Here is a 26,371-nt window from a genome sequence, read left to right on the forward strand (position 1 = left end):
TGGATGCGATGTGACCAGCTGCCTCCTGTCACTGCTGCCGTGACTCCCTGCCATGAAGGACTGTGCCCTCCTACGGCAAACCAAGAGACCTTCCTTGGGCCGCTTTCTCACATCCATGAAAGCAATTCGTGTCATGGCACAGTAAAGATGGGTTTCACAGCCTGTCCCGAGGAGGGGAGCACACAGCATCTCAGAGCAGGGAAGGGACGGGGGCAGAGCGGGATGGAATGGTACAAAGCAGGCACAGGCTAAAGCAGACTGTGCTCAAAGTGATCACTGTCAGGCTACCTGGAGGCACTTGGGACGCAGAGGCCGGAGGAGCTCTGTGAGTTCCAGGCACACAGGCCAGACAGGGAGACCCTGCCTCGGAGAGGTTGGAGAAGGGATCAGCATCAGGTCTTTGAGGTGAACTAAAGTCCAGTTTCCTGCAAAGCTAGCACAACTTGGAATCCCTTATCTACTGAACTTGCTATAAATGGAACCCACATCTCTGAGTCACATGATTTACACCACACAGTCAGAATAGAATCTTTCCCTCTGTGATTCTGAAGAAACTTTCTCAGTGAGTAAGAAAACGCTCACTGTGCTGGCTGGTGTCAACTTGACACAAGCTAGGGTCGTCTGTCGAGAAGAAATCTTAATCATGAAAATGCTTCTCCAGGACTGGCCTGTATTGTGGAGGGCTCAGCTCGCGGCGGGTGGTACCCTTGGGCCGGTGGTCCAGACGGTGTAAGAAAGCAGGCTGTCCAAGCTATGAGGAGCAAGCCAGTAAGCAGCAAGCAGTCTTCCATGGCCTCAGCCTCATCCCTGCCTCTAGCTCCTGCCTGAGTTCCTGCCCTGCCTTCTCTGGATGACGAACTATAAACATAAGCCAAGTAAACCACTTCCCCAAGTTGCTTGTGGTCATCCTACTAACACAGCAACAGAAACATCCAAGTGGGGCCTCATCCAGAGTCTGTGACAGGCTACACTGCGGCCTGCCCTGTCCAAGTCTTACTGTATCTGTAAGTCAAGCTATCACCCCACAGAGGCCAGACTCGATACCACCAAGCCTTTCCCTATTCGTTTCCGTCTATGTAAACCTGACAGTGCGGAACACATACTCGGATGTCGTTCAAGTGTCTATAGACTGATAATGATGACTGAAGCGGCCAGAGCCATAGCTGCAGAGCCGGATGGGCTCTCTTTAAGCCGTCTGTACCAACACAGAGAGGAGACAAGGGAGGCACGCGTCTTACCTACGACACCAAACGCGGAGACGGCTCGAAACAACCCGGAGGATCCTTTCTGGCTCAGCTTTGTTCTGTTTCCCAGATCCAGGCGGCCAAGAAGTTCCCGCACTTCCTGTTGCGTGTACACGTGCTGTGAGACAAGCACGGGCCACCGGTGAGACGGCTGCTCCCCTGGGGTTATTTATTTGCCTCTGCAAGTTGCCTGCAGGACCTGCAAATGGTTCTGTGGACTGTGTAACATATGGCGAAGCCAGCACTGGCGAAAGGCAGCGGGTTTGTAACAACACGTAAGGCTGGCGCCTGGCTCACACTGCTGTGTTTGAAAATGAGGTCGGGGGCTGGGGATTTAGCTCAGTGGTAGAGCGCTTACCTAGGAAGCTCAAGGCCCTGGGTTCGGTCCCCAGCTCCGAAAAAAAAAGAACCAAAAAAAAAAAAAAAAAAAAGAAAATGAGGTCAAAGCTCGAGTGTGAACTGAGATTCCGAGATCAAAGGGACCCGCCCACTTCAGTAAGTTTGTGAACCCCTTAAACTGAGACGCAAACCCTCAACTAGACGTGCATTTGTATGAGGTGGCCCATAACTGTCAGCTCCTCCAGGGTCTCCCTGACCAATCAGCCCAGGTACCATGTAAAGCCAAGAACAGTCCGCTATATTAATAGAAGCTTCCGGGCAGATCCAGGGACATGAAAAACCCTAATAGTGAATCTATCCACAATCGTTAGAACACGGGACATCCTTCTGCAAAGATTTACTGAAAACTATTCCAAACTATGACTACTACTGTGTTTCACAAAACTGGAACCTATGTGCATTCAGAAATATTTATCTAGGAAATTCAACACAAAGAATAAGTGCCCTCATTTGGTTTGCCAAAGATTAACCGGTCAGCACCACTACCCTACGTGGCACTTCTGACTAACAGCCTCACGCTCTTGTGCTGCATGAAGGAAGCCTTTGCACTCCTGAGTCTACACAACTCAGGACCTGCAGAGCACTTGTTCAGCGTTTCTTAGTGTACGGCAAGCCTTCAAACGTCTGTACTGAGCACAGTGATACACACCCTGGTAGAGCAATGTTAGTCACACTGAATCCTTAAAAGGTCAGTGGATTAGGAAAAGATCTTCCTTGTCTTCCTAGGGGAATGAGTGCTCTCAGAAACAAATCAAACTGAAGGGCAAAGTATAATCTGCCTAATTTCTCAGCACCAGTAATTGCTAGAAGGTAATTAGAAAAGTGAGGGGTGTGATTAAAATAATGTGACAAAAATATAGCAGGAGGAACCCCAGGCACTGTCCCACTAAGAGCTGCGATTTCGCCTCCTCCAAGCACACACACACACTGCAGCCCCTGCATGAGGGGCTCGAGGGCAGGCCTGAAACTCACCCTATCGTCAATCACCACCAAATCCTTTGGTTCTGTTCTATCAATCTTCAGGACTCGGAACTTTGTTTCCGCATGATTGCTCCCGACTAGAAAGTATCTCTGTAAGGAGAGAGAAGGTCATTCTAAAGGCATTTTGCCCTACAGACGTTTTATAACCATGTTACATTTTGAAGACGCATTAATAAAGTCGGGTTGCTTTTTAAAGCCTATGTTGGTTATGCACAACTAGAGGACTGGAGGGCTCGATTCAAAAGGTCAATTTGTAAATTGAAATGTTCTTAGAGCTTCATGATAAGTGTCATTCTGATGTCTGGAGTAAGCCCAGGACCCAGGTCAGAGGAATTTAATTCTATTACAATGTTGGAGACTGGCTTACGTGATGTTTAAGCTTTGTCTGGACGCAGCAGTGCTGACCAGCCTTAGCAAACTCAACATATAATTAGGAAGTTTAGACAATTATAGCTATGAAATATTATAGTCTGACAAATAAGTCTGAAAGCCTTCTGTGTCGAGGAGGAAAATGGCTGTGAGGGAGCAGCTCTGAGGGCTTGCCCCCACAAGGGGACTGCAAGGGTGCCCAGTCCCTGCAGGACACGTGGGCCATGCCACCAGACAAGTATGGGACTTGGGAGATGAGCATGCTCAAACCCTGGGAATCTCAGAGGTTTGAGATGCCGTGAATGGAGCTGCTCCTGCCTCCACACCTGCTCTGGAAGACGAAACAAGACCCTCAGCTAAGATGATGACCACGGAGAGTCAGTCATGTAACACAGCCTCTCCATGCTAATGAGGCATCTCAATAGCCAATGGCCTTCCCTTCCAGGATATTCTCATGCCCTTCCCCAAAATTATATAATCCCTGCTTCATCCCAAATAAAACATATGCATTCACATCCACCCCCCAATAAAGAAACATGAACAAGCTAGGATCATTTCAGGGAGCTGCTTCATTAAAGATTGCCATGAGGAAAGCCTTCACCTAAGCTGTAGCATTAAGACTCCCAAAGAAGGCTTTCTCTTCTCCCCGCCCTCCGCACTCAGAGCTAGACCTAGGTCCTGCTCAGCCCACACCCCACTCTCCCCTTCCAGCCTCGCACTGCTGCCCCTTAGATATGGTCTCCCCGTCCTGGACTTCACCTTGCTCCCCACAACCCTGCAGCCGGTGTATAGACAGCACCCGGACACCGCCAGAGAGTCAAAACGTGGGACCATAAGTCCCCAGTGCCTTTCTCAAAGAAGTTACTGGAAACAATAGTCATCACACCCCTGAACACAGCAGGCTTAGCTGATGCATCACTGGGCGTGATATAGATAATAACAATGCCAAAAATAGTAATCCTGTATTTAAACATAAAATTCATAAGCAAAACTAAGTGGATTGCTTTATTTTTTGGTGGTCTAAGAGTCAGACCGAGAGCCCCATGCACTCTGCCAATCTATCTCCCTAATTCAATTATTCTTAAACTACTTTAAAGAAGATAAGTAAAATTTCATTAGCGAAAATAATGCAAAGATATTCTGCTTCAAACATGTCCTTCAAAAAGTAACACTCTTCACACTGAAAAGACACTGCCATCATGGCCGGGATCTTACCATCTCACTGGTTATGTGAGGTACAGATAAAATCAGTTAATACTAAATACAGCTGTCTGCACTGAAGTCAACTGGAGATCATCTGCCATTGGAGGCCAAAGCGGAGAAGTCCCAAGTGGGCAGCTGGTGAAGGAAGAGTCCAGCACCGGGACTTCAAGAATGAGTACGATTTTAAGAAGTAACAGAATGCAGAATTCTGTTACAATGTTTTCTATCTAAATGTATAAGATAAATAAACCTCAAAGAAGTTTTTATTAAGTGTATATGTGTCACAGAATAACATTATAATATCTTGTTAAAGATGCCCTCGTGTTGGATGGGGACACAAGATTGCATTGTCTAATAGAAACACAACTATGTCTTAGTGTGGGTAAGTTTTTTAATATGTTTGCAGTGAAACTCATCTAAGGACACATTTCTCAGAATGTATCCTGCTGCTAAGCAACAGTGGCTTTGTTTATAAAGGTCTGATCTGCCCACAGGTTATGAAGAACAACCTTATGCTGGCCCATACCAGTTAGAGGATGGCTAGCTGACGTGCTTAGCCCCTCGAATCCTAGAATAGGCAGGGTCTCCTGACACTGCCAGTTGTGAGGAGGTGGAAATAAAGTGATTCTAATAACAACTGGGAAACAGAGTCAGGGCATACAGAAACAGGACTCAAGGCAGTGAGGGGGAGAAACTCGGAATCTCAGTATGAGCCTCAACTCACTGCCTAGAGGTAGGGTGACCACCCAGATAAAACAGCCAGCCAAATGAATGAGGAAGAAATTTACAAGCTATTTATACTTGTTACCAGAAAGGGAGCTACCTTCCTGAGGTCATGAAGATAAACAGTGCCCAGAAGAGCACCTAGCAAGAAAAGGCCAGAGAGAGATTGCTGTGTTTACAGCAAAATCAAGATGAAGCCAGATGCTCACAGAGCACCTGACACACTGGGTAGAGTGTTCCCCTTGCAGATAGCAGGTCCCCACAGAGAACGGGCCCTCACAGGGAGCAGACCCTCACAGGGAGCAGACCCTCACAGGGAGCAGACCCTCACAGGGAGCAGACCCTCACAGGGAGCAGACCCTCACAGGGAGCAGGCCCTCGAAGGGAGCAGGCCCTCACAGGGAGCAGGCCCTCACAGGGAGCAGACCCTCACAGGGAGCAGACCCTCACAGGGAGCAGACCCTCACAGAGAACAGGCCCTCACAGTGAGCAGACCCTCACAGGCAGCAGGCCCTCACAGGGAGCAGGCCCTCACAGGCAGCAGGCCCTCACAGGGAACAGGCCCTCACAGGGAGCAGGCCCTCACAGGGAGCAGGCCCTCACAGAGAACAGGCCTTCACAGGGAGCAAGCCCTCACAGGGAGCAGACCCTCACAGTGAGCAGACCCTCACAAGGAGCAGGCCCTTACAGAGAACGGGCCCTCACAGGCAGCAGGCCCTCACAGTGAGCAGACCCTCACAGGGAGCGGGCCCTTACAGAGAACGGGCCCTTACAGAGAACGGGCCCTTATAGGGAGAAGACCTTCACAGGGAGCAGACCCTCACAGGGAACAGGCTCTCAGAATAGTTGAGGAAAAGGACAAAATAATCAATAATAACAATAGAAGGGGAATGCCCTCCCAAAGGGGAGCAAGTTGCACTGTAGTTCCAAAATGGGACCAGCCTGGGAAGATATACCAATCTTACATCCATTGTTATCCTAGGAGAGACAACTACAGACGACGTAGCAACCATACATGGTGCACTGAAAGGCCCAGAACACAGGCACTTCCCTCCCTTGAAGATGGTCAGAGTAAGTCATCCAGGGAGACAGTGCTGTCCAGATACTGTGCTTCTCCTTGAAGGACTTCTAAACAAGAGTATGAAGAGACAATGATGAACCACGGTACCACTCAGCCCAAAGCACTGTGTTATATACGCACTTACTAGCTACTTCCAAAGGCCTCATGTACATTTTTATGGCTAGCGGGCTACCCACTTGGGCTAATTCTATACCCCTCACGAACTTGAAGCTCCCTTCCACTAAGCTCCATGGTTTTCCCTTCCAGGGCAATCTATCGCCACAGGCATTGGAGCTAGGAGAATGACCCACATAGCTCAGAATCCCCTTTCCCTGCTGGACAATCTTCTCTGTCGTCTACACTAATGCTTTCCCTGGGCAAACACACAGAAAGATGGATCTGCTCAGCCAGCCCCTCGGCTAAGGAGTCATGTCAGCTTTCATAGAGGTAAAGACTCCACATGCAGTCCCTTGTTGTTATAGACCCTGAGGATTAAATATGAACTGCAGTAAGGTTATGCTAAGGCAGGTCATAGTAAAAGAGACAAAGATCTTGACTCCAGGGTGGGCATCGGCAAACGTGTTAGCATCCTTTGGGGCTCACGTAAGAAGCTAGCTCTTTACTCTCACATCCAGACGTTCTGGGAGTTGGAAGAGCTGAAAGGTAAAGAAACAGTCCACAGACTGAGACCCGTGAGTGGGCACTGGCCTCTGCCCTCAGAACTGCTCTCTTAAAAGGATTTGTGCAGAGAATGGCGCCCTCGTGTGGACACTGTTCTGAGGCTTTGAATGAGGAGGATGAGAATCACTGCACTGCCCTCTGATGGATGGCCAAAATCCACTCTAGTACTGATTTGGATTGATGATGATGGTGGTGGTGGTGGTGGTGGTGGTGGTGGTGGTGGTGGTGGTGGTGGTGGTGGTGGTGGTGGTGGTAGTGGAAGTAATTTTTCCAGAAAGAGGTGTTTCCACTCAACCCCATTTTCTCCCTGTTGAATACAGCAATTCTGTGACTGTGCAAACTCACACTGTGTCACTGTGTCATACTGAACGATATCACTCAATATGGATCTCCTCATGTGGAAGATTAAATTCTTTTTCATTGCTTTTTCCCATTTTTTCCAAATCTACAGTAAGCTAACCATGCGGTGAACACCCTGACCCCTTGCCTGGATTTACCGGCTGTTAGTACCACTTTGGGTGTCCTGGTTAGTTTTGTTTTGTTTTGTTTTGTTTGTTTTTGTTTTTGTTTTTGTTTTGTTGTTGTTGTTGGGCTGACACAAGCTAGAGTCACTTGGGAAAAAGGAGGCTCAATTTAGAAAATTCCTCCACCACACTGACCTATGGGCAAAGTTATGGATCATTTTCTCCATTGGTGATTGATATGGGAGGACCCAGCCCTCTGTGGTCACTGTCCCCCCTGGGCTGGTGACCCTGAGTTGTATCAGAAAACAGACTTAACTTCCCAAATCTTGAGAAAGACATGATATCCAGGTACAAGAAACATTCTGACCTTCAAACCCACATGACCATAGAAGTGCACTGCCAGATACACTCAGGTTAGGCTGTTTAGAGTACAGGACAAAGAGGAAGCATTACGCTGAGCAAGAGGGGGATGTCAAGTAACATTAGAGACTAACAGCAGACTTCTCAGAAGGACGCTAAAGGTCAGGAGGGTGTGGAAATGATATATGTTGGGTCCTGAAAAAAATAATCTATAAACCAAGATTATCGCAGCCAGTGAGGTTCTCCTTCACAGTGGAAGGAAAGGCCTTCTGTGTAAGGACAAGTGAGGGAGACACATGGCCACTAGACCGGAATTACAAAAGATGCTTTCTATACCCAAAAGAGAAAGACTCTAGTGAACACCAACAATGTGAATAAATTTCACTAGAAAAAGATACAGCCATGAGGAATAAGAAAGCCAGGAAACCTAAGCAAAACCAGAATGAGACAAAACAGAACAAAGGAAAACACTCGTAGACTTGCTGGATAAAATTTCACACGTAGAGAAAAGAAGAGTCTTGCCTGGCACATGGGCAGGATTCTGAGAAAGCGGGGAGAGCAAATTCTTCTGACCCTCAGAAACATCCCTGAACCACAGCATGCCTCGTGTTAGGAAAAGCCAGGGGCATGGGAGGAGGCAGGAGAATAACTGCAAAGGGAAAAGCTTACCCAAGAAGAGAAACCATTTACATAAACGAGCCTCCAGCAGGAATGGAAGATTGGGGTTCCTTGGACCCCAGAGTATTTCAGAAGATAAAAAAGACATCACTCACATCCCCCACCAAAAAAGAAACAAAAATAAATAAATAAATAATAAAAAAACAAAGACAAAACAACAATGCAAAGTCAGCACACGTTTCTGCAAGGTTCAGAGTAAAAATCAAGACTAAGATGGTACCTTGCCTCATTGTTGACATTTACGGGGTTCGCAGCTGGCCCCGCCCCGCCACGCCCATCCCGCCCCGCCCACTCCATCCCACTCCACCCCTAGCAGCCCGCACAGCACCTCCTTCTCGTGCTATGAAAACTAGCCGGCAGGGGGAGCTTCCCACTCAGTACCACCTTGGTATTTTCTGTTCTGTTATGTCTCCGGCAGCAGGCTCTGACAATCAAGTTCTACTGAACAGAATGACAGACCTGCACTGCTTAGGGGTCTGCAGCACAGCTCTGACCAACAGCTCCGGGGAACGGATACTTGTCTCTGCTTAGTCGGCAACTTAGGGATGATGGGAAGAGCATTATCCTCTATATAAGATATTATACAATTAAAGTCATATATTTTTGTGGGATGATGTCACAGGTGAGGCAGGTACAAGATAGAAGGAGGCCTGTCATTGGATGAGAAGGAAGGAGAGCCAGGAGAAAAGTTTGAAGGAAGAGGAGGAGATGGGAACGAAAGAGGAGAGGGAGGAGAGAAGCCCTGGTGGAGACAACATGGAGGTTGACGTTAAGATTCCACGCTGTACCTTTACAGGTTGTTATTAATGTTCTTAAGGGATGGGTGTGTACAGGGCTTTGTATGTTTAGGTGGGCAATTATATCTGGGTCAAAGGTTATTGTGTTGTGTGTTCTTTCATGTGGTGATTTAAGTGTAAGAAAGTGTGCAGCGGCTAGAGACACTGGGCCACCGCAGAATGGGGACGTGTGTTTCTGGCATGGAAACCTGCCTTGGGAACTAGATGGGTAGAGAGATGGCTGCCAGGCTCAGAGAGAGGCCTTCGGCATTGTGATATGGGGTGGAGCAGAGCGGGTGAGACGCTTTGCTGACTGAGACTTAAGATTGCAGTGCCAGGCCTAGAGCGGGAAACAAGACAGCCTTTTATTTATTATAATTTTACAACAACATATATTTATATTCTTGATTCATATATAGTTATATATAGCTACATAAATTCATATATGTTTCATATGCATGGCTTATAAAATAGATTTTTATATGGCTTTTTCCAAGATTCTTAGAGTTATTTACCCCTCTCCTCACTTCCTCATCACCCCTAATTTCCACCCCTCCCCATATGCCAAGGCTTCGATAGCAGCAAGAATGTTTGGGGTGACCAGCTGCTTTCTGGCTGGATTGGGTATGACCAGCTGCTTTCTGGCTGGATTGGGGGTGACCAGCTGTTCTCTGGCTGGATTGGGGGTGACCAGCTGCTCTCTGGTTGGATTGGGGGTGACCAGCTGCTCTCTGGCTGGATTGGGGTGACCAGCTGCTCTCTGGCTGGATTGGAGTCTGGTCTGGAGGAGGGAACTCCTGGCTGATGCTGTACAGCTGGCCATAGCCCACTGCTGAAAAGCTCACCCTCACCAGAGGTGACCCTACGGTTTTCCTGCTAAATGGACACAGTATCAAACTGTCCTTTACCCGCAGATGAGGACAGCTCTCAAATCGCACCGGAGAAGTTTCATTTCGCAGCAGACAACAACTAATGCAGAAGTTCACGACTAGGATGTCTGGAGCAACATGTGCACACGCAGTTCAAGGACCAAGGTGGCAGAAGGAGCAGAAAGAGTCTGTTCTAGAAGAGTCAGAAGTTGGGAGCACTACAACAAGATTGTGTCTTCAGGACATGATAGGACCTCTGTACTCAAGCCCTAGCAGCTCTGACTGCTTGTACAAAACAAGCACAAAATCAAGCCAGTCAACATGGGGCGATGAGGATGGGGGGACTATGAGCCCTCACCCCTGAGAAGCTATGGACAGTGGATGGCTCCTAGAGAAAGGAAAGTCCATTCTTCTTAAGGGCATGGGCTCTGGTAAGTCAACCACACTTCAGTGGGTGTCCCCACACCTAGGTAGGACACAGGCAGCACAAACTGGACTCAATAGGTTATTATCTAGAAAAAGCAGAACAAAGTCGAAGGAAGCCAGAGGTAGGGTGGGTCTGGGAAAAGCTGGAGGAGGAAGGGTGTGGATACAATCAAAACACAATTTATGAAATAGTTAGATGATAAAAATATAAAAAACAAGATAACATTAGAAATTCTCAGGTGCAGCAGTTATGACAGAGAGGTGGACAATAACATCCAATTAAAAGACAGCATTCGTTTCAGTATATAATTCAGGACTAAACTATCAGCCTCAGTGGAGAGTGGCAGCAAGGTGCACTGTTTTGTAATTCAGACTCTGTTGCTTATGGCTACATCTTTGCAATCAAGTCTAAGGAAACGGGCTGTGGACCTGCACTGGGCCCGTTACCAGATGGTACGATACACTGAGAGCACACAGGTGTTCAAATAAAGCGGCAAGAGGTGCCACTGCCACCATGAGTCCGGAACTCTGCACAGCTCATGGATAAAGACAGTAGTACGGATGGCTCAGTGGCACCTAGAGAGAATCATTCTTGGGAAGCTAAACCATACCCACCTGACCAGTTTCAGAATTTTACAGCATAATGTACTTTCAGTTACTGGATGTTTCTCTTTAAAAAAAAAAAAAAAATTCAAGCAATTCGACATAACAGTAAAAGCCACACATATAGCCTTGGAGATAAAAAGTATCATAGTCTGGTGGTCCTCTATTTCAGAATTAATCTTAGAAAAGGCCTAGACATTTTTAGACATGTATAGACCAAAAACAAACAAACAAACGGGAACTGGTGTGATCCAGGAAAACAGGGACATTATCAAGGAGAAAAAACACCGTGTCCTTGAAGGAGGAACCCAGGGTCGGCTGTGCACAAGACTGGGGAACAGCAGTGCGATCAGAGCCATGCATCAAGATGAAATCTATACAATACCTAGGACGTAAATGTGCTGGAAGGAGCTTGACATACCCAGGCAAAATCTGGGGCTACGCAGACTATAAAGTCATAGTAACGCACAGGACTTGGGAGGGAGGAAAGATCATCTTAAGTGCAGACTTTGGCAGTGATGGGCCACAGTTCCAATGGTGGGAGGGAAAAGATAAGATGCCCAGAAGCACCTCGGAATTGAAAGGAGCAGCACCTGGGGCTGTACCAATCCTCAGCGAGGAGCACGTGATGCTCTTCCAGAGGACGGAGTTCAGATCCCACACAACCACCTCTAAGTCCAGCGCTCGGGGCCTGACACCCTCTTCTGGCCTCCACAGGCACCACTCCCTCTCTCTTTTTCTTCTCTCTCGATCTCACCTTCTCTTACACACACACACACACACACACACACACACACAATCACAAACACACACACACTGTCTTATAAAGCACAGTAAGTGGCTCACACCATCTCCCCCCATCAGACATGTAAGCCTGAGTGTACTTCTTATGAATGAGGCGCGTGAAATGCACAGGACCAGGCAAAGGGGGCTGGGGCAGCCACCCCTCCAGCTCTGCTGTCTGCAGCGCACCGAGCTCGTTGAGGGGCGGGGTGAGGCAGACAACTGGATACTGGAAACAGCACTAGCCGTAGTGAAGTGAGGGGAGTCTTTTCTGAAAATCATCATCTTCAAGAAGAACTTAAAACGGGCTAGAGAGATGATGGCTCAGTGGTTAAGAGCTCCGACTGCTCTTCCAGAGTCCTGAGTTCAATTCCCAGCAACCACATGGTGGCTCACAACCATCTGTAATGAGATCTGATGCCCCCTTCTGGTGTGTCTGAAGACAGCTAGCTACACTGTGCTTGTATACATAAAATAAATAAATAAATATTTTTTAAAAAAAGACTTATTTTAAAAAAAAAAGAAGAGCTTAAACGTGTTGGTAACTTTGACAGTGGTGGTGAGGTGAAAAGATGGATGTGTTTCTAAAATACCGACATCAGAAACCGGAAAGGAATACAATGGGCAACCCATTGAAAAGGAAGCACAGAATCGACTAACACTCTCTACTTTTAGGGTGACAGGCTAATTCATCATTCCCTCCTCATGTGAGGGAAGGAAGAGATTTCAGGTTGTATGGCGGCTTCAGTTAACGTTCCACTTCAGCAGAACTTCCATACTAAATACACTGTTGTCAAAGAGCGTCTTCAAGTTGCTTCCAGCAGTCTCTCGGTCTCCGTATCTAATTTAGCAAACTGAGCAGGGAGTTAATGCAGCCCAAGAGCAGGACAGCAAGTCTCACAAGCATGCCACCCTGACAGGCGGTACCCAGCCTGACTGATGGGGAAGCTTCTCTTTCCTCCAGAAGTGCGTGTGAAATCCCATCGCCCCAACCACATCTCTGACATGCTGTAACCATGCTTCTCTCTCCCGGACGACATCCATGGCCCCCTGCTCCTGTCCCTCAGCCAAGCATCCCACACTGACTCTCCTCGCTTGCTCCACAGTCACGTGATAAAGGTCAAGAGGCATTCCTTGTGGAGTGGTTTCTTATTTTACTCAAGTACATGTGTGGGGATAAAGGGCACCCCAAATCCTTTTAGGGGTGCACTCACCTCAGAGCAGCACCCATTAAGCACCCATAAACTGGAAGGCACAGTGCAGTCTCACCCAGGACAACTTCGAGCTGCTAAATCCCCTAGAGCAACTCACGCTCTCATTGACTAGAACCAATCTCCAAAGCAAGAGGCAGACTGGGGGTGCTGGGCGCCAGGGGAGCAGGGACATCTGCTAGGGAGCTCAAACTTCAAAGACTGGAATCTTCTGTGTGCCATACACCACCCCTTCCCTTCCTCTCTCAAGATTTACCTCTGCACAGGGAACCGTGACAAAGATGTCTCAAGATTTACCTCTGCGCAGGGAACAGTGACAAACTGATCTTCCGAGTAGGAGCAAACACACCCAGTTACCTCTCCAGATAAAGGCTGGGTATGAGAGGCAGCCATCTTGCCAACTATATTACTCTAATTCCAAAACGCACGTTCACACCAACCAAAACAAGTATGCTCACGTCTTTCAAACACTTGCCAACTAAGACATTAATGTAAAAATGGGAGTCTACGTCCACTTTAATGCTTTAATTAAAGAACTGAATAGCCAATCATATTCATGGATTATCTACTTATTACTTAGCTTTTTAATAATTTATTTTTATATGTGTGGAGGTGAATTAGGCATATACATGTAGGGGCTCCCAGAGAGACCAGAAGAGAGCATTGGACCCTGTAGAGCTGCAGTCACAGGTAGCTGTGAGCCACCCAGTGTGGGTGCTGGGAAACTGAACTCGGGGCCACTACAGGAGTGGCAAGGGGTCTTAACCACTGAGCTGTCTCCCTGACCCCTACCGTGTCATTTTCAAATGGTCTTATTCTTCAGACTACTTATATAATGTTCAGAATGTAAGGATGTCTTACACTATTATTCTGGCTACTAACAGCCCCTCCATCTGTCATTAGGTTTTTGGTTATTTTTAACTTATATTTGCAGTTTTAAACCAGGAAAGAAAAAATATAAATAAGTCATGATCCACCTTATGAAGCTAGGGGAAAAGAACTTGTTGCTGTGGTCTAAGTATCCTGAGATCTCACTCCAACACAGCAATGCTAAGAGGCGAGGCCTTCTGGATGTGACTTGATCTGGACAGGAGTGGCACCCCATAGCAAATGGCAGGAGGGACTTATCATCTCCTCAATGGTGCAGGTATAGCCTGTCCCTCACAAACACTGAACCTGCCTGTGCCTTGATCTTGGACCTGTGTGTCTCTGAAACTGTAAGAAACACTTCCTCACTGGGTTTGTTTTGTTTTCTGATGACTGTCAACATTGCTGAGACAGGAGGCAAGAGTCTTTGCTAAGCCATGCTCCCAAGACACTGTCTGATTGATTTCTAACTGAAGCAAGGTCACAGTGGCCAACTGAAATCATTGATGATTATGGAGCTGAGAAAACTGTTATGATGAGATAGGTTCCAGATGAACGACAGCTTATCCAGAAAGGATTCTTCTCTTTAGGCATGCAATGCACACATACAAATAAATGTCTCAATGGCAGGCAGTCACTAAAGAATGTCTTAGTTTTGTTTCCCCTTGCGGTGAGTAAAAGTCCCTGACAATTCAGGAGAGAAGGGGTTAATTTTAGCTCAGGAGGGATTACAGTTCATCACCATGGCAGCAGGAGCACCAGGCTGGCCCATTACACTGTGTCAACAGCTAGAAACAGAGGAATAAATCAAAGCACATTTCTCTGCTCACCTGCTTTACGCTTACGTAACCCAGGACCACGCCCACTCACTGGTGCCACCCACAGAGGGTGGGGCTTCCCACCTCAATTAACATAACCAAGACCAAGCCGATCCTCTTCTCCCAGGGAATTCTGGGTTGTAGAAAGCTGATCAAACTAACCATCACACACGGAGAGGAAAAAAAAAAATACAAAACACTCTAGTCGGGAGCAAAAAGGCAAATTTTTTTCATAAAACCAAAGATACGGATGGGAAAACATACTATTAGTAACTCGATGTCAATAAATTCGAAACTGAGATGAAATGGGCAAACTTCTTGAAAAACACAAATTATCAAAACTCAAGATCAATTAAAAACCAACCTATACAGCCCTCTTATCTCACCCACAAAGCAACTCCAACGCAGGCTTCACTAGTGGACTAGGAAGGACACTGAAAAAGAAAGTCAGTCATACATAAGCACTCCGGGAAGGAGAAGGAGCATCTAAAGCTACCTGAGCCCAGACATAAAAGCCAGACAAGAGGCTAGAGACAGCTGAGTGGGTGGGCACTCCTGGTTCTCAGTCTGGGGATGACGACCCTCTCCCAGGGGTCACCTAAGACCACCAGAGAGCATATTTACACTACAGTTCATAACAGAAGCAAAATCACAGTCATAAGTAGCAATGGACATAATTTTCTGTTGAGGTCGCCCTGTGTGGAAGGGCGGCAGCCTCAGAGAACCCCTGATGTGACAGCTGGAGAGAACTAACTTCCAGAGGTGACCGCTAACTCAGTGCACTCTGCCAGATGTGCACACAGAAGTAAATATAAAAGTTCTAAAACGGGGGTGTTGAGGAATATCATTAAACAACAACTAAACGTAAAGTCTTTAAGTGTTAACTAGCACATGGAATCCACTGTGTGAAAACAGTATAATAGGCTAAGCTGTATTTCTGTAATTCAAAGTTGAACATTTAAAATAAGATGATGAACTGACTACAGTAAAAACATTAAGGCAATGGAATGTAAAGAGGAGAAATGGCAACATGTTATTCATACATTTTTAATTTAAAAGATATTTTGTGTGTCCAGGGGGAGAGGGTTTGCCTGCATGTGTGTCTGTCCATCGTGTTTGTACAGTAAGGACCCTCAGAAGCCAAAGGAAGGCCCTTGGGGACTGCAGTTGCAGACGTGGTGAACAGCCACATGGGTGCTGGGAACCAAACTCAGGTCCTCTGGAAGGCCAGCCGGGTCCCTAACCACTAGGCCACCTCTCCAGCCCCTCAGTTTTTGTTTTTGTTTTTTTTTTGTTTGTTTGTTTGTTTTTTAAGTTCTCAGCTGGGGCTGGAGAGATGTCTCAGCGGTTAAGAGCACTGACTGCTCTTCCAGAGGTCCTGAGTTCAATTCCTGGCAACCACATGGTGGCTCACAACCATCTGTAAAGATTACCCTCTTCTGGTGTGTCTAAGGACAGCTACAGTGTACTCATACAAAACAAATAAATCAATCTAAAAAGAAAAAACAGTTCTCTGCAAACCAGAAATAGAAAAAGAACCTTGGTCCAATAAAAGGCATCTACGGGAAACCCAGTGCACATTATTGACAACTGAAGATTGAGGACTTTTCCCCTAAGAAAGAAGAGAAAGTTGTGTCTTCTCTAGTGACTTCGAATCTAGCTTCGAAGTGCTGAGGCAAGCAAGCAAGAGACCAAGAGGCGAAGAGAGAAGTGACCCCCTTTCTAAGTGACATTTTAATTCTCCCCAAATCAGTCCACAGATTTAGTGAAATCTAAATCCTAGCAGGAAGTGTGTGTGTGTGTGTGTGTGTGTGTGTGTGTGTGTGTGTGTGTGTGTGTGTGTGTCCTGGAATATGTGCATATGTGTACAAGTATATGGAGGCCAAAGGTCAACACAGGGCATTTTCTTCAATGACTCTCCACACAGTCTCTCTAACCTTGAGCTCAGGACTGGCTAGGCTGGCTGGCCAACAAACCTCAGTATTCTCCTGTCTGTCTGCACAGCTGGATTACAGGTGTGCACTCCTCCTGTCTGCACAGCTGGGATTACAGGTGTGCACTCCTCCTGTCTGCACAGCTGGGATTACAGGTGTGCACTCCTCCTGTCTGCACAGCTGGGGTTGCAGGTGTGCACTCCTCCTGTCTGCACAGCTGGGGTACAGGTGTGCACTCCTCCTGTCTGCACAGCTGGGATTACAGGTGTGCACTCCTCCTGTCTGCACAGCTGGGGTTGCAGGTATGCACTCCTCCTGTCTGCACAGCTGGGATTACAGGTGTGCACTCCTCCTGTCTGCACAGCTGGGGTTGCAGGTGTGCACTCCTCCTGTCTGCACAGCTGGGGTACAGGTGTGCACTCCTCCTGTCTGCACAGCTGGGATTACAGGTGTGCACTCCTCCTGTCTGCACAGCTGGGGTTGCAGGTATGCACTCCTCCTGTCTGCACAGCTGGGATTACAGGTGTGCACTCCTCCTGTCTGCACAGCTGGGGTTGCAGGTATGCACTCCTCCTGTCTGCACAGCTGGGGTACAGGTGTGCACTCCTCCTGTCTGCACAGCTGGGATTACAGGTGTGCACTCCTCATGTCTGCACAGCTAGGATTATAGCTGCTCCCCATCATTCAGCTTCTAATGCAGATGCTAAGGATCAACACCTGGTTTTCCAGCTGGCACAAAGCACTTTACTGAATGAGCCATCGTCAGAGACCCTTCAACGGGACTTTTCATGAAAACTGTTATAACGAACATGCTATAAAAATCATAAGAAAACACAGAATTTCTAGTATAGCCAAATAAGTTGGAAAAATATGTCTGCATCTAAAACGAGAAGTTCAACGCAGAAAAGAGCCTGCCCAACATCTGGTACTGGACAATTGATTTATGGGGAAAAAGTAAATCTCAGCCTGGAAGTGAGTGACCAACCTCCAGGATCAAAGTCCCATCCACAATGAGCAAAGCTAACCTGGGCAACAGACAGGCTGCTGAAGAAATGACAGAGGAGGACTTCTGAGGTCACACCATGTTGGGAGTAGCCTCGAGATGTCAGAAGCAGCCTTCAGGTTAAAAAGCAATTGTATTCTAGCCTTATGTTAGAACAAGTGATAGCCTTAGGCTAAAGCAAAGCAGCCTGTACCCACAGCTCTGCTTGAATTCAATAGACAGCATAAATCTACTTGTCAGATCACTGAGTGCTGGTGGTCAGCACTGTGGTCAGGTCACTAGGCAACCCACCCTGCTGTTCCCCCTGCTTGGCCGATTTACCCAGCCAATATCCTGGTCATCGAGCCAGGCCCATTCTTTTGTGGTTACCTAACCCCTCCCCACATTTGGCTTCCACCAGTATATCTTCTGCCTGAGAAAAATTAAAAATTGTCAGCTTGATCAGACTTCTTGACTTACTGTCCGTTCTTTGCATCTCTTGTCCCCCATTCTCTCCTAGGTTGCCCCTAGGTTGCAGGGGCAAACCACAATGTGTCAAAACACATTATGACATCTTCCTTGTTTCTGTTTCCCTCCCTCCAACCTCCTCCCTTCCTCCCTCTCTTCCCCTCCCTCCAACCCCCTCCCTTCCTCCTCCTCTTCCTCCCTCTCTTTCCCTCCCTCTCTTTCTCTCCCTCTCTCTCCTATGGAAGACCCATAGAGCCAGTTACCACATCCTAAGGACACCTAAGGAATCTGACAGACAAGTTCAGGAGCTTGTTTAGCAATCAGCCTAGTTTACCAAGCTGGGCAGGTAACCTGGAATAAATCCCACTCTCATCTAAGTGCCAAGCCTGACATGGCCCTGGTGGAGACAGAGTGACATGGCTCCTCCCCCTGAGACAGGGCCCTGCTGTGAGCCTCCACTTAAGGCTTGTTTCTATAGTAATGGACATATTTCACATTCCTCAGAGGAATGTCCTCTCTGCTAATGTTCATGACTGTCAGGAGCCATCATAGGAGAAGTAAAAACTAACAGGTGATCTTCCTGAGATGGGTCTGCCTTGGATTAAAATCTATGGTAGATTTTCTTAGGCAAGGCCTAAGAAAAATCCATTTTAGGAAAGATTCCTGCTATTAATTTGCTCTATTATTATTAAGCATACATAACAAATCACTAGGTGTTAGCCCACCCTTCTGAGCAGATCTCTGTAGATCTATGAAGATGTACCATCTTGTAGTGATGCTATATAGACAAATAAATAATGATTATAGAATTTCTGATTTGATTTAAATAATTTTAGGAAGTTTTTAGAGACGGTCTTAGTTGCTAGAAAGATGTAACAAATTTGGAATCAAGAATAAAATGTGCTCAACCCTCAAAGTAGTAAGTAAAGGCTTCATATAAGAAATACAACGAGCTTTCATAGTCACACTAAAAAGAGAAATAGACTTAGGACATTTTTGTGTTCAAAGAAAAAGATTTAGGTCCAAGGATAAAGCCACAGGTATGCACTATGATAAGGCAAGGCCATGTAAAAAACCGTTGCCTTGAACTTTTAATGAATATGTTATAATGAAACACTGCTTGGAACTTAGCATCAACATCCTTCTGTAATGCCCATTTTATGTAACATTTTTATCTCTGAGATAATTTTCTAAAGAACCTTTTGTCTAACAAGGTATAAAAGAACAGAGAAGAGAAATAAAGTTGTTGGTTGAGTGGTTTGACTTGGGGAGCTTTGCCCCATCCATCCATCCTTCCATCCATCCATCCGTCCTTCCATCCATCCTTCCATCCATCATCCATCCATCCATCCATCCACCCATCCATCCACCCATCCTTCCATCCATCCATCCATCCTTCCATCCATCCATCCATCCATCCATCATCTATCCATCCATCCATCCATCCATCCTTCCATCATCCATCCATCCATCCATCCATCTATCCATCCATCCTTCCATCCATCCTTCCATCCATCCACCCACCCATCCATCCATCATCCATCCATCCATCATCCATCCATCCATCTATCCATCCATCCATCCTTCCTTCCATCCATCATCCATCTATCCATCCATCCTTCCATCCATCCTTCCTTCCATCCATCCATCATCCATCTATCCATCCATCCTTCCATCCATCCTTCCTTCCATCCATCCATCCATCTATCCATCCTTCCATCTATCCATCCTTCCATCCATCCTTCCTTCCATCCATCCATCCATCCATCCATCTATCCATCCTTCCATCCATCCTTCCTTCCATCCATCCATCCATCCACCCACCCACCCTTCCATCCATCCATCCATCCTTCCATCCATCATCCATCCACCCACCCATCCATCCATCCATCCATCCACCCATCCATCCACCCACCCATCCTTCCATCCATCCATCCATCCATCCACCCATCCATCCATCCATCCATCCACCCATCCATCATCCATCCATCCATCCAAATGCATATGTCTATTTGTCTATATATTTGTCTGTGGGTACATGTGTGTACGTAAACATACATGAATACTTGTGGAGTTGATTGTGACTGATATAGTTGGGTCCAGCCAGAGTGTGGGTGTACGAATGTTTGAATGTATATGTGTCTGTGCATATTTGCCTATATACAGCATCTTAATCCTTTTCCTTTCCTTCCTCTCTGGTTCATAAAGAGTTAACCAGTTTAGCCAAAGAGATTTCTGGCTGACTGACCAGAGAAAGAAGCACCAGCAATAAATCTTTTCACTTATCCCCTACTGTTTTATGATGAGGTGCTAAACAGCTTCTCACCTCAGAGGAACTCAGACAGGCAGGCTAGCTACTGAAGCTAAGTGACTTAGACTTAAGACAGGTGTTATGGTTTGTACATGCTTGGCCCAGGGACAGGCACTACTAGAAGATGTGGCCCTGTTAGAGTAGGTATGGCCTTGTTGGAGTAGGTGTGTCACTGGGTGTAAACTTTAAGACCCTCATCCTAGCTGCCTGGGAGTCAGTATTCTGCTTAGCAGCCTAAGGACGAAGATATGGAATTCTCAGTTCCTCCTGCACCATGTCTGCCTGGACACTATGTTCCCACCTTGATGATAATGGACTGAACCTTTGAACCTGTAAACCGGCCCCAATTAAATATTGCCCTTATTAGAGTTGCCGTGGTCATGGTGTCTGTTCACAGCAGTAAAACCCTAACTAAGACAGCAAACATTTTCTTACTATACAGCAGCCCTAAATATCTCATAAGACCAAGTCTTACCCCCCAACCAATGCTCCTCCCTCTCTACTGCCTTGAAAAGAACCAAGAACAGGAAAGAAGGCCCACAGGGGCTGCCCCACAGCAAGTGACTCCATGATGATCTAACAGTGTGAGTCCAGGAGACAAAGGTGTGTCTATGCCTCAGCAAAACGTCAGACGCTTGGACCTTCAGGACAGCCCTTAAGGCTGTGGGAAAGAACTCTAAATACATGAGTTTGAAAATAAGTAATTTCTCAACTGTGCAAAAAGATAATGATGCAATATGAATTATGAGGGGCTTCATGAATCTAAAGAACAAAGGCAGCTACGCTATGTATGAGCCAGCTTGGACAGATCTCTGAATTCTTTTGCAATGTTAAGAAAAAAATGTATGCTTCCTGTCTCTTAAGAATTAGAGTAAATGACTGCATTGATATGTAAAATAAAAGACTTGTCCACTACAGGAGATGAACTACCCAGAGAATTTAGGATAAAAAGAACTGCTTGGGGAACAGAAAGATACACACACACACACACACACACACACACACATACACTCAGAGAGACAGACACACACACACATACACACAGAGAGACAGACACACACACACACATACACATACACAGAGAGACAGACACACACTCACATACACACATACACACAGAGACAGACACACACATACAGAGAGAGACAGACACACACACACTCACATACATACATACACAGAGAGAGACAGACACACTCTCACATACACACACACACACTCACAAACACAGACACAGACACACAGACACACACACACACATACACACACACACTCACAAGAGAACAGACAGATCTCTTAGAGTAGCAGGCAAGCAGAATATAGACAGAGAGATCTCCGGGGAGACAGCAGAACATAGAGAGGAGCGGACTGGAAAAGCTGTATCAAGCAGAACACAACTTGTATCTACAATTGGACTTCTAGATGTTCTTTTCCCTGCTCTCCATGCTGAGGCTGGTCCTTGGCATCTAAACCTCCAGGTAACTGCACCACAGGTGACGTTTCAACTGTAACTTCTGAGACCTTGAGGCAGAGCAGATCAGACTCCCAGTCTACTGAAATTACATGAAATAGTAAATGCTGTTTAGATCCACTAACTTGGGGGGTAACTTGTTCCAATAGGTAAGACACATAAGGCCTGCATTATGTTGTCCTGGCTAGCTTTATGTCGACTTGACACAAGCTACAGTCATATGAATGGAAGGAACCTCAATTGAGAAAATGCTTCCGTAAGATCCAGATGTAGGGCTCTTTCTAATTAATAATAGATGGGGGAGGGCCCAGCCCACTGTGGGTGATGTCATCCCTCAGCTGATGGATCCTGGAGTCTATAAGAAAGCAGGCTGAGCAAGCCTTGAGGAGCAAACAAGTAAGCAGCACCCTCCATGGCCTCTGCATCAGCTACTGCCCTGTGTGAGTTCCTGTCCTGACTTCCTCCAGTGATGGGCGGTGATGTGGAAGTATGAACTGAATAAATTCTTTGCCAGGTTTCATTAGTCATATTTGTTTCATCATAGCAATAGTAGCCCTAACTATGTATAAATGGCTTTAATATAAAACAGATGGTGACATAAAAGCAAAAACTGTGAATCTTTTCAATGAGACAAAGCAAAATATCATCATGGCCTGGGGACAAGCAAAGATTGTATATGAATAGCAACAAGCATACACACACACACATGCACACACACACACACACACACACACACACACTCACATATATACTCACACTCACACACTCACACACACACTCTCACACATTCACACACACACGCGCGCGCGCGCACACACACACACACACACACACACTCACACAAATAGTTACTGGTCTGGAAACTTGGTTTAGTGGGTAAAGATTCCCAGGACCTACTAAAAGCCCCACACAGTAACAAGCCATAACCCCAGAGCCATATGCTCTCAGGGGCAGCAGAGAGGCGGAGCCTGGGAGGAGGGACGCTCATTGGCCAGCCAGTCTGTCAATATGGAAGCTCCAGCTTTAATGAGAGACATCTAAAGTCAACCTCTGGCCTCCACACTTCTCCACGTGGGCACACACATGGACGTGCACTACATACACACACTATATTAATTAATTAATTAATTAATTACAATTTCTGACAGGGTTTGCCCTCCTCAGCATGGGTGCCACTGAAGACTTGTGGAAAAGAAATTCTGCTTTATAAAGAACACAACATCTCAGCCAGGTCCTCAGAATGCTCAGTTAAATTTCCTATGTGACAATGTATTTAAGTTTCTTACTAAGGACATTTACCAGCCCATTTTACAAAAAGTGTAAAGTCTTATTTCAGTGTTAAAACTGGGTATTTCTACGTGGCTCTCTGAGGAGATGTGGTGATAGTTGTAAATACTATTGTCCATCTTCTGGTCTTGATTCCATCAAATGGACTTGTTTACCAAATTAATTTAGAATCAGAAGTTGTACACACATAAAACAAAACAGACACTACTAGGACGGTGTAATGACTGAAACGGGGGTGGGGGAAGGTAAATACTTTCTTGTACTCCCCCTACTGAAGACTAGCCACAGTTCGCTGAAAATATACGTACGAGATACTCATAAGTTTGTGACTGTGAAGTAAATTATCTTAAACACACACCCTAATATCATGGTAAAGGCCAGATTCAGATAAGCCACACTATAGTAACTTTGTTTCCCAACCACAGAAATGAGAAAATAGTAAGTTCTATTAGCACCACTCTGCAAGCCGGAGAACTATTAACAGAAGTGTCCGGGTCACAGAACCTCGAATACCAGCAAAAACTGTGCATATGATTAAGACCAATCACAGTGATGGTATATCACAGAATCGCAAAATAGAAGCTACCTAGGCAAAGTTCACATTTTTTTTCATACCCCCCTGACTTAACTATAAGGAGTGGACTCAAGAACTTCAAGATTATGAGAAAGCAAGTAAGAGGAACTGGTTCAGAAGCTGTGCGCAGTTCCTGTATGCCACAAGCACCTGTTTGCATGCACATTTTCCAGCCAAGGTTCCAAAGCAGCACAGACGTGCAAACCCACCAGTGCCTGACTGCATGGTCCTGGCAGGCGAGCTTGCAGCGGAGCTTGCAGGAGAGGGGAGTTGTACCGGGTGCTGCCTCTTCCCTACGACTCCACAGAGTCCCCCGACGCCCGCTGCACTGTCCTCCCGCCCCGTCCCGCCGCTGCGGATACTCACAGCTCTAGTCTCATAGAGCACCAGCTTCTGGACCGAACTGATGATGGGGGCAGCGGCCGTGGGCATGGCTCCAGCCAATGGAGGCCTCACTACAGGGCACCAAGCCGCGGCCTAGGTCGTGACAGTTTCAGGGCCCCCCCCCCCCCCCCGGAGACAGAGGAGACTCCGCACGCAGACCCAGCACACCAGATCCACCTGACGATGACAACGTCGGAACCCTAAACCCTCAGGAGACAGCAGCAGCCCGGTGCTTCCGGATTCCCCGAGCCCCGCCTCCCAACAGGCCAGGTCCGGACGCGAGGGGCGGGGCTACAAGATCAAGGCGTCGCTGAGGGCGGATGCTAAGGGTGCCATCTTTCTTAAGGGCAAAAGCCAAACAAAAAGAAAAAAATCTGGTTTATGTTGATCTTTAAAGAAAAGAGATCAGGTGGTTGGGTTCTCCTTTTGAAGCAGCTTTTCTGTGATGCAATTGGTCTGTTTCTTCCTATCTACTCTTTATTTTCCTGAAACCTGTTTCCTGGATGCCAGTGATTGTCCCTCTTTTGTCGCCTATTTTATTCCCACGAGAGTCAATTAAAGCTCATATTGTGGCGGTATGGCCCACAAATCTTTCTTAATTACTTAGATGCAGCGCCTTTGGTATTTGCACATTTTATGTGTGAGGCTAACGGTCTGAATTCTAAAAGGGACCGTGCCGTGTAGGGGGCGCGCGCTGCTGTTAAGAGTCGGTTCTAGCTAAGGTAAGGTTTGCCCGTTTGCTGTCTGAGCATAAGTAGACAATATACGCACTCGCTTTGTTCATCGCCTCCACACTGTGGGAAAGGTGTTTTACAATTATGACTACATTTAAGCCCAAGCTTAAGAATTCACTCCGAATTACAGCGCCACCTCCCGAGGCCCCGCCCTCCAAGAGGCCCTGAACACCGCCTATAGGTTTCCAAGGCAACCGCCTAACAGATCCCTAGGTCCCCAGGAGATAGATACCGTTCACAGGGACCAGGTAAGCAAAGGCAGGAGGGCATAGTCCACCTTCTGAGTTATCAGTTGCAGGGAAGGGCCCTTCCGGAGGGGACCCCAGATCAGTTCATTTTCTTGCAAAGCTTAACTACGATCTCTTCATAAATCGACTTTTCAAAAAACCAGTTCTCCCTTCAGCTGAGGTATTTGCCTCACAAATACAGACTAAACACCTGCCTCAGAGTGTAACATAGTGGGGGGCTAAGCCAGCATAGGCGGGAAGTGATAGGTTTCACAGGGACCCCTCTGTATTCCAGAATTCACCGCTGGAGGGTTCTCATGCTGAAAAGGCAATGACACTTTAAAAATGCAAACTCATAGCTGAAAAGGATATTAAAGTTTGCTGTAGATTCACAGTTAGGACTTTACAAGGTTTCTAAAGTATGAGTATCTACTATAGGTTTCGTTTCAGTTTAATGCATCTTTTTTTTTAATTGAGAAACTAGAAAGGTGGCAGGAGTCTCAGTTCTGGCATTTTAGGCTGGTGTGTGTGTGTGTGTGTGCGCGCGTGTGTGTGTGTGTGCACGCGTGCATTTGTGTGTGCGTGCATTTGTGTGTGTGTACGTGTGTGTGCATGTGTGCGTGCTTGTGTGTGTGCGTGCTTGTGCATGCGTGTGTGTCTGTCTGTCTGTGTGCGTGTGTGCATCCATGTGTAAGCCAGAGGTTAGGCTGGATGCGCTCCCTCAGTCAGCAAGCCCCAGAGATCCGCCTCTCTCCATCTTGAATCGCACCGTTTAACTTTTCCACTTTGAAATGGAAACCAGCTCTTCCTAGTGTAAGCTAAACGTCTGAAGAGCGTTTTGACTTAAGAAAGTCACTTTTTAAAAATAATATAACCTGATTTTCAAATATTGTTTTCAATTATTATTCTATACTACAGTGGACCACTTCTCTTTGAGAACTCTCTTGGTTTACATCACGTGCCAAGTTGTTTCCAGAATCCCCAGAAGCTGGGGGCGGGAAGGGGCACTTGGAAAAGGGGAATATTGTCAAGCAAGCTTCTCGGTAGCTAAGTAGGCTCACTAGGGAATGAGGAGTACATACCTTGGAACCATTCCCTTTCCAGGAAGCTGTGGCTGGGGGAGATGGGGGAGTGGGGGGAGGGGCGTTGTGGTCGCTCGCCAACTCCTGTGTATAACTGGTTGAAGCCTGCTATGGCAGAGTAGGATGTCTTGGAAATTCCAGTTTGCCTGTACTCAGACAGAGAGGGCGTGGCAGCTTGGAGGAAGTTCACCCACAGAGTCCCACAAACTGGTATCCAAAAGTCTGGTAGTAACCTAGAAAAGTTGCATCGCACATGCATGAGGAGGGATCTGCTGCGTTCCACCCTGTGAGCCACTCATACCCACTGTCCCCACACTGAGGTGACAGCCTATCGCCAATCCTTGAGGCTAGTGACTAGGGAAGTTAATGAAGTCGGCTGCAGAGTTCACCACTGCAGTTAAC

At 46.7% G+C, this 26,371-nt stretch overlaps 2 protein-coding genes across 12 annotated transcripts in view; one reads left to right on the forward strand and one right to left on the reverse strand.

The window, feature by feature from the left end:
• Window positions 1-24,186, reverse strand: part of Fig4 (FIG4 phosphoinositide 5-phosphatase) — a 123,462-nt gene extending 99,276 nt beyond the window's left edge. For 2 of the 5 annotated variants that reach the window (XM_006256540.4, XM_039098766.2), the window contains exons 1-2: window positions 1,603-2,580; window positions 1,239-1,362 (exon numbers count right to left, since the gene is read on the reverse strand). Coding sequence is in view for 2 of the 5 variants with exons in the window: in NM_001047096.1 (NP_001040561.1) it covers window positions 1,239-1,362; window positions 2,616-2,714; window positions 23,909-23,974 (289 nt within the window). In the remaining 3 variants the exon portion in view is untranslated. Of the gene's footprint in view, window positions 1-1,238; window positions 1,363-1,602; window positions 2,581-2,615; window positions 2,715-23,908 lie in introns of those variants that run through there. The other 3 variants (NM_001047096.1, XM_039098767.2, XM_006256541.5) reach the window with 3 other exon arrangements.
• A 413-nt stretch (window positions 24,187-24,599) lies between these two features.
• Ak9 (adenylate kinase 9) overlaps window positions 24,600-26,371 on the forward strand; it is a 216,438-nt gene continuing 214,666 nt past the window's right edge. For 2 of the 7 annotated variants that reach the window (XR_005497738.2, XM_039099290.2), the window contains exon 1: window positions 24,658-24,908. The gene's annotated coding sequence lies outside the window, so the exon portion shown is untranslated. Of the gene's footprint in view, window positions 24,909-26,371 lie in introns of all 7 variants that reach the window. The other 5 variants (XM_017601822.3, XM_063279679.1, XM_017601825.3 and 2 more) reach the window with 5 other exon arrangements.

The sequence above is a fragment of the Rattus norvegicus genome, chromosome 20, assembly GCF_036323735.1.
Source record: "Rattus norvegicus strain BN/NHsdMcwi chromosome 20, GRCr8, whole genome shotgun sequence".
NCBI classification, from domain to species: Eukaryota; Metazoa; Chordata; class Mammalia; order Rodentia; family Muridae; genus Rattus; species Rattus norvegicus.